Source organism: Sinocyclocheilus grahami, unplaced genomic scaffold, assembly GCF_001515645.1.
Source record: "Sinocyclocheilus grahami isolate Dianchi unplaced genomic scaffold, SAMN03320097.WGS_v1.1 scaffold306.1, whole genome shotgun sequence".
Lineage (NCBI taxonomy): Eukaryota > Metazoa > Chordata > Actinopteri > Cypriniformes > Cyprinidae > Sinocyclocheilus > Sinocyclocheilus grahami.
Window position 1 is genome coordinate 1,657,855 of NW_015505485.1, and position 9,338 is coordinate 1,667,192.

The window sequence follows — 9,338 nt, forward strand, 5'->3', positions numbered from 1 at the left end:
AGCACAAACCTTTTGATAAATTGCTTGAATTAAAGGACGAAAACGCATATCGCTTGGAAGAACAACAAGCTGGCAAGATAAGCTGCATAAGAAATAGCCTAACTTAAAATAGACAGAAAAACATTTAACGTTGCTAAGTTTTTTAGCGGAAGATTTAAGATAAAAATGAGACTTTTAGTAGATGTCTGTTAGCAGGCATTATTACAAAAAAAGGCTTCCTTCAGATTGACTCAAGATTATAATAAACCGGTTTGGGTTTATTTTGGATTATGTCATATTAAATTGAACCAATAATATAAACTGATCAGTTTTGCCTTACCATTACTATTACAGTGTGTAGGTTAAATGGAACAGAATATGAGTGCAAGTGCGAGGAGCAGTATTTTTGGCCCAATGACACCTGCAGGGCCTATCAGGTGTGTGATGGTATTGTGGGAGGCACTTGTGGATGTATTCAAGCTCTCCCTTCAGAGGGTCCGCTTTGCCAGAAAGGTGATTCATTGAATTTGCATTATCATGTTTTTGTTTTGTTGATGATGTTGAAGTTGTTAGAATATTCTTATATATTCAAGTCTTTTCTAAACACTGTTGTTTGAATGTTTGAAAAATTGAGCTATTTTTCTGAAATGTGTTATTCCCTTTCCAGATATAAATGAATGTCAATCCAGTTCATCTGTATGTGGTCCAAATTCTAACTGCACAAATCAGTTGGGAAGTTACAATTGCTTATGTTCGGATGGATTCACTGCAACAAACTCAAATCTCTCCATCAGCATCAATAACACATGTACAGGTACATTGTATATTCAAATGTTTGTAAAACTTTGAGTTTTTCCTCATGTCTGTTATTGTAAGGATAAATATATTTTATATGAATTTGACAATCAGAGTTTTATACTGTTTTTAATCTCTTCCTGAAATAAAGATGTGGATGAATGTCTTAAGACACCAGAGGTCTGTGGTCCAAACTCTCATTGCACCAACTCAGTTGGGAGTTACAGCTGTTCTTGCTTGAGTGGATTTACTGTAACAAATAGCCGTGAACCAGTCAGCGCCAGTAACCCATGCAGTGGTGAGCATGTAGAAAATACATAACATATAACACATGTAGAAGTGGGTTCTAGCTTCACATACGTATACTCTGAACTTCAATAATAACCTAGATTTTTCTTTTTGATATAATCAACAGCTGAATTACTGAACAATCAGTTTTTTGTTGTTGTACATGATTCAAAGCTGGTATATTTTATTGATGCTGTCAGACTGAACATTTAATCTTATCAGCAGCCATATTTTTATCATAATTTGTTTTATTTCAGATATTAATGAATGTCTCAACTCATCGTTGGTGTGTGGGTGGAATGCTAACTGTTCCAATTACAATGGAAACTATTCGTGCTCTTGTTGGGAAGGATATAATGCTACAAATATGAATGAGACTGTAAATAACAGTAACCCGTGCATAGGTGTGATTCATTTATTTGCATTTTGATGTTTTTCAGATGTAAAACATTTTTTCTAATTACATTTTTTTTTCTGTAATCAGGAAATGATTAGAAATATTGAGATATTGTTCTGAAATGTGTTATTCCCTTTCCAGATATAAATGAATGCCAATTCAGTTCATCTGTATGTGGTCCAAATTCTAACTGCACAAATCAGTTGGGAAGTTACAATTGCTCATGTTCAGATGGATTCACTGCAACAAACTTAAGTCTCCCCATCAGCATCAATAACACATGTACAGGTACATTATACATTCAGATTTGTGTGTATTACTACCTTAAATAATGAGATAAATAAGATTTTTGTTTAGAGCATTAAATGTTCTTAATGTTGATAATTTGTCAGCATCTGTAAAGATTAAAAGAGTAATAAGCACAATGCTGAATATGCTGAATTTTTAAACCATGTAATGTCAATTTCCACCAATTCCAACAGTACCACCACAAGCAACACCATCAACACCACCAACACCATCACCATCAACAACACCATCATCAACACCATCAACACCACCAACAACACCAACACCATCAACAACACCATCATCAACACCAACAACACCATCATCAACACCATCAACACTAACACCATCACCACCACCATCAACACCAACACCACCACCAACACCACTATCAACAAAAATGACAGCAACAGGTATTCACAGTAAAACAAAATCTGATGTTTGGTTTCATGCAGGATAAAATTATATCCATATTGTTGTTTTGCTAATATATCTAATTCAACAACAGCATAGACAGGTACTGTAAATATAAATGTTGCACAAAAGAATAAGGAATTAAGATGATGTTTGTGTTAGCAAGAGTACAACAATGGTATGAAATGCATGGCAATAACTAATAACAGGAAATAATTTTTTTTATTAATTTATTGTGTTATCATGAATTAATGTTTATTGGGGGACACCAGTGTTCTCCTTGTGTACCCCCTCTGGCTGGGTAGTATTTGTATTGTTTTATAATTAGAGATTGAGGATTGTTGCTTAAACCTGTTGATACAATGCACATAAATGTGCACTTTTTTACAGTAATTGGAATGTCAATTACAATAAATCAGACTTTTGACAGAAGTCTTACCGACCCTGATAGCAAGACTTACAAAGATTTATCTGGACAAATTGAGTCAACAGTGAGTATTCTGTGCTTCATTTTTAGTGAAATGTAATTTGTTTATGAACATGTTGATTTATTTGTTATTTACACATTGATTTAGTTCGAATGCTATTTATAAAATGGTTATTTCCCAGTCCTTGATTATTGATTGCTCAACAGCTGTGTTTTATTCTCAATAAAGCATGTCTATGACTGCTTCACTCGATGGTTCTGTGTATTACTGACCAATCAGAATCAAGGACTGGAACTAGCCTAATAGTTTTATATTGCTTTTTATATCATTACATTTTTGTATTTATTTTTCCCTAACATTCAGTTGACAGTCAAAAACAGTCCAAATATAATATCCTATAACGTATTAATAGACAGAATAACTATTGAATTTTCATTATTGGGAAAATAATTTCAAAGATAAATTGGGTATTTTGCTTTTTACAGATTGATGCAAATTATTTTAATAAGCTACCTGGCTACAGTTTTGGTTCTACAAAAGTCTCTGCCTTCAGGTATGATCTACCATTTACATTTTTCACTTTTTTTCACCCAACATTTCCATTTATTTACTGCTTTTTCAAACAAACACAATGTTAATGTCTTCACATCGGTGTGGTTTGTGTTTCTCCATAGGCCTGGTAGTGTTATAGCAGACTACACAATAAGTGCAACATCCAATAGCCTTGATTTTGGAGCAGCAAACACACAGGTTTCTGACTCTCTAAAGGCAAAAGGAATAAATTTAGTTGAAAATGCTTTTGCTCAAAGTGGTAAGAGTAGTCAGTGCCTAATCTAAAACCCTTCAGATTTCTTAGTTTCACCATATTTATTATTTTGTTGTTTAGGTTTTGTTTGTTGTTGGGTGATATGAGTTGTATGGTTTCTATTTACAGAACAAGCAGTTTTCACAAAAGATCAGTTATATCCTCTGCAAGAGGTGTACCTGAAATGTAATCAGCCAGAATTTGCAAAGGGTCAGATAAAATGGACAATGAATAACAAAGATCTGGCAGGAAACACAAAATATTTCATTTCCAATGACATGACAACTCTCACTATGCTAAACACGAGTGAAAGTTACAATGGTGAGCGACATGAGTCTGATTTTTGTCTTGTCTCTGATATCACATGGCAAAATGTCTGATTGCTATTAGAGTCCTGTTTTAAAAAATATACTGCTGTAAAACTGTGCCACAGTTTGATTTAAGTACATTAGCATATTGATCTACTATAGCATAAGATTAGACGAGATTATACTATATGTGGCACAGAATATGAACTATTAAACCAATCGAAATAAAGCTACTCTCATAGTGTGTTAATGCCATGAACATTGCCTCATTAACAAAGTTTTGTTTTGCGAGCAAATAAATAAATAAATACATTAGAAAAGGTATGAAGTTCCTCAATGTTTAGTAACATTGTTCAGTAAACAAAACCTACTGGGTTTAAGAGATTTGCTCTAATGATTCTGTATTGATTTTTCATACGTAGGTCGATATTCATGCATTATACAAAGGAATACAATACCATACATTCAGTGGCAAAACATCATTATTAAACGACGTCCCAGTATCATTGTGGGGGAAAAAGACCGTGTTTTTCCATGTGATGTCAGCAGTTTTCAACTGATATGTTCTGTTGATGACGGCTACAGTCTTGAGTGGGTCGTGGGTGGAACAGTACAAATTTCAGGTTGTACATAAAAATCATTGTTTTTTATCAAAAACATTTTCTAAAAGTTATTGAGTAGTTGTCCTTCAAATAAAACCTTCATGTTATTAATGTTTTATAGTAAATGCATTTCTCTTTTTACACAATCAGGATCTGACAGTATCACATTAATCTATGATACTCCGAGGGTGAATTGTTCAGATCAAACCTTTACCTTTACATGTCGTCTCAAGGATCTGCCACAACTACAGCATTTCAGTTATAGCTATAGCAGCGTCACAGTAAGGACAAGCACAGAAAGTGAGCCTTCAGTTTCTCATTGTTTTCAGCATCAAAGTGCTTTTTTACTGTTGTACAGTTGCATTAAATGGTATTTACGGTCTAGCAGACTTTTCTTTGGATCGTATCACACCTGATTATCTGGTGTTGAATGTACTGGTCATATTGTTTAGTCATTTGACCCTAATTATTTCTGATGTTTCTGCATAATGTGCAAGTAGCCTGCAGGGGTACTTTCAAGTTCCAAAATCTATAAAGTGTAATGTGATATTCTGTTCTGAGAGAAACCGTTACATCGCATCTGTTTACTTCTGATTTTTAATCAAATAATTCTTCAGATTATAACTGTCAAAATAAAGAAATTGGAGTTGGAAATACAAATGACGTAAAAACAGGAGTCTGTGGAATTGGCACGAAAGGCACCATAACTTACAAATGTGAATCAAGTGTTTGGAAACCATTAGAGGACAACTGTGTACTTGAAGTTATCGACAACCTTAAAAACAAACTTGAGGTAATCTATTGATCATATCTATCTACAATGATCTGGCCATTTTAAATGTTTCTGATATTTGTATTTTTTGTACTTTGCAATTTAGTCCTTGCGTGTGGAGGAGATTCCAGGGTTTATGGCTAACCTCAGTATTGCCACATCAGATAATACTATTAATATAACCCAGTCTGCTGCTACTGTCCAAGCAATTGTTGACATACTCTTTAAAATTGCCGACTTGTCACAAACTATTGTCATCAAAAAAATTGTGATGGAGGTATGTATATTCACATTCAAGCTTGTAAAATGTAATGTGTAAATGTGTTATGCTTGCTGGATTGAATTAAACTAATGTTTAGTTAAGATAAATTAATTGATAATTAATTTTACTTACTGTTATTTTGTATTGTTATAGCCACTCTCACCATTATCATGAATTAAACCTGTCCATTATTATATTATATTATATTATTGTGACGAATGGGGGCGGGACTCGAGACCGGTGAGTGGTGCAGGTGTCGCTCATTATCAATTACTCCACCGGCCTCGCTCCATTCCCACGGCTCTCGGCCCCGCACCCATTCGTCACAATTATATTATATTACATTATATTATATTATTATATGAGGAATTCTTTATAAAAATGTGTCAGGTTATGTTTTTTTTATTCTAGGTTATAGTAATATCTTATATTTTGTCTTATTAGATTATCCAAATATATATATCTTATATATTAAATATTTCCACATTTTATGGGCTAAATTTCATAATTTAATACAGAATTTTATATTAAATTTCCAGAGTTTCCTAAACACAGTGGACATTATTGTATCAGGTAATGTCAGTGATACATGGAACAAACTGAACAAAGGCAACAACACAGAAGACACCAGCATTAAACTTCTGAGCGCTATTGAGGATATAAGTGACCGTCTCACAGATGAGTTTGATATTTATGAATCATCCATTCAGCTGAATAGAACTACAATTAAAAACTCAATCAATATAACATCAGCACTGCCAAACTCGGCTACAGAGATTGTGGTACCACAGGTTCCTCAAGAGACTACCATAACCATCATAATCTTCTCAACTCTTGACAAAGTACTACCTTCTCAAGGTACTAATGACAGCAGGAAATCAGATGTGCGCATCAATGGAGATGTGGTTGTTGTTAAGGTTAATGAAACTCTTAACAACATTTCTTTTACATTTGACATTACTAATCAGTCTTTGGGAAATCCTCAGTGTGTCTTTTGGAACTTCAATCTCAGCAATTGGGATTCCACTGGATGTGAAGTAAAGCCCTATATAAGTAAAGGGAATGAAACTGGCAAGATTACATGTGAATGCAACCACACAACTTCCTTTTCAATCTTAATGTCACCGTTTTCCATTGATCACGAAGTCTTAGACTTTATAACTTACATTGGCATAGCTATTTCGATGGCCAGCTTGATTATATGCCTGATTATTGAGACTATCGTATGGAAATCAGTGAGAAAGAAAGACACATCCTACATACGACATGTCTCCATAGTCAACATTGCCGTTTCCCTGCTGATCGCAAACATCTGTTTTATCATTGGAGCTGCAATCGCAGAACAAGAGCAGCCACCCTCAGTGGGTCGCTGCAGTCCAGTGGTTTTCTTCATGCACTTTTTTTACCTGGCTCTTTTCTTCTGGATGTTAATGTCAGCGCTGTTGCTCTTTTACCGTACAGTCATGGTCTTGTCTCAAATGTCAAGGGCCAAAATGATGGTCATTGCCTTCATAGTTGGTTATGGTGCACCTTTGCTGATAGCGGTCATCACTGTTGCATCAACAGCTGGACCTCAAAATTATATTTCCAAAAAAAATGCATGCTGGCTGAACTGGTACGAATCAGAGGCCCTGCTGGCATTTGTGATCCCAGCTTTCACTATTGTAGCCATAAACCTTGTGGTTTTGATTGTGGTTCTGTACAAGATGTTGAGGAGAGGAGTTAGTGCCGCAACTCAACCAGATGAGAAACATACCCTGGTGGTCATTGCCAGATGTGTGGCCTTTTTGACTCCTATCTTTGGTCTAACATGGGGATTTGGCATTGGAACCATGGTGTCACGTGACTTTGGTATTCATGTGGTGTTTGCACTCCTCAATTCACTGCAGGTACTACTTTATAATGTCAATTTTATAGCAAGATTACATTTTGTGCATGTTATTTCAGTTTTTCTTTTTTAATAAATCTGCAAAAATGTCAACAATTCTGTGTTTTTCTGTCAATATGGGGTGCTGTGTGTACATTAATGAGGAAAAAAAAATAACTTAAATGATTTTAGCAAATGGCTACAATATAACAAAGAGTGAAAAATTTAAGGGGGTCTGAATACTTTCCGTACCCACTGTATATGCAATCCACTAATGCTGCACATTAAATTATATCAATTTTTTTGTTATTGTATTTTAAAATTGAACCATATTGCAACTGATACCTTCATGTGTTTGTAACACTTCCTTCTATTAGGGATTCTTTATTTTGGTGTTTGGAACGCTTTTAGACAAAACGGTATGAGTTTACTTCTATTGCACAGAGCTTAAGAAAAGCCATTTAACTTTGTAATCTTGAATTTAACCTAGAGATCTGATCATCTGCCGTTATGTTATACCATATAAACCATGCATTACAAATTTGACAGCAATATATCAACCGGGTGGATTTCATTTAGACTGTTACTGATTATCCTGCTTATTACGTGAATACCCACCAAATATGTGAAAATAAAATACTGGTTTGAGTTAAATATATTTAACAGTTTTATCTGTAAGAAAAAACAATAGGCCACTACAAAATCAACCTAGCAGCAATACGGACACTGCAACAACATTACAGTAATATGACTACCAAAGTTCTTACCAAAGCCATTTTCATTACAATCAGTGAATATTAGGAAATATCTGACCACTGGAAGTGCAAATGACAAATTAGAATCAAGTAATTTTTAGAGAGCTGTGTAATAAGCAGACATTTAAGATCCTTTCAAGACATTTCTAGAAGTTAACTAGAGATCTCTGATTGCAGGTTCGTGAGTCACTACCAGGAAAACTGTTGCTACAGAAACTCAGTTCCAGTCGTACCAAGGTAAATGCCATTCTATAATAACACTTACTTATATGAACTCTTTTACTAATGTTCAGCTTTTACCCCCTGATTAAATATTTTTTACATTGACTCTGTGATTTATTTTGACTGATATCTCCCTACAGAGCACCAGTGGAGGAACATCATCCACATCTGGCCTGCCTTTCTTGCGAAGGAAGCAACGGAGGCGTAAGTAGATGACATATCTGAAAGCTAATATTTGTGAATATATTTTCAGTTAGATGAATCTCTAATGTTGTTACACAGTATTTCTCATTTGGATAAATATGACTGCTAAATGAGTTAATGTGAATACAGTCGACAGTTCAGTGAGTAACATGCAACTAACTTTTTCAGATGTGTACAACGTATCCGAAACCAACCTTTCCTCAGCAGTTACATCCTCAGACAGCTCCGGTGGCTCATACGCTCATATGAACACTTAAAGCACCAAAAAGTGTTTCTGTTACTATGACAAGCTACATGTTAGCTCTTTTACTGTACAGCCTCCAATAAAATAGTAAGGTATTGTAAGAATAAGAATAACTGTAAGGGCATGGTGAGTGTAAGGGGCTTTTACACAGGTTGTTTAAAAAGATTCTTTATTTTTTTGTAATAATAGCGTCTAGGCTTGCAGTAGTATCACGATATTCATTTTTTAAAACGGTAGTATAGTTAGTACTGCTGTAATGTTCTATATGTGTGGCAGGTAAACTATTTAAAAGGTTAATTTGAATTTGTATGCAAAAATATTACAAGAGAGTCTTTCTGGAGCCTTTCTCTTGTGCGTCCATTGCTCGAGCATTTGACAATTTCTAGAATAGGCCTAGTTGGTTAGTGTCACGAATCCGGTCCGTGGCCTTCCGGCTGATTGCCACCAGAGGTCGCTCTCCCATTACATTGACTCTCACACCACACAGACTGTTACACATTACCCTGGACTGCATTTCCCATCATCCATGCACACACACAGCTGCATCCTGCTTTATAAGCCATGGACTTCCTCTCTCTCAATGCCGAGTATTGTAACACTCTTCTAGCGATAGCTACATTACGGAGCCATTCCAAGTTTACGTTTCTAGTTCTACTCTAAGTCTAGTCATTTTGTGTTGTCTGTTTCCTGACCCTCTGCTTGTGTATC

At 35.1% G+C, this 9,338-nt stretch overlaps 1 protein-coding gene across 1 annotated transcript; it reads left to right on the forward strand.

Annotated features, from left to right (window-relative positions):
* The first annotated feature begins 1,739 nt into the window (after positions 1 to 1,739).
* LOC107601462 (adhesion G protein-coupled receptor F5-like) lies at positions 1,740 to 9,045 on the forward strand. The gene is made up of 10 exons (XM_016293645.1): positions 1,740 to 1,747; positions 1,942 to 2,160; positions 3,264 to 3,268; positions 4,979 to 5,097; positions 5,183 to 5,353; positions 5,878 to 7,227; positions 7,583 to 7,624; positions 8,138 to 8,197; positions 8,323 to 8,386; positions 8,555 to 9,045. Exons 1-10 carry the CDS (start codon positions 1,740 to 1,742, stop codon positions 8,641 to 8,643), a joined length of 2,127 nt encoding a protein of 708 aa, XP_016149131.1. The 3' UTR covers positions 8,644 to 9,045.
* Positions 9,046 to 9,338: the final 293 nt, after the last annotated feature.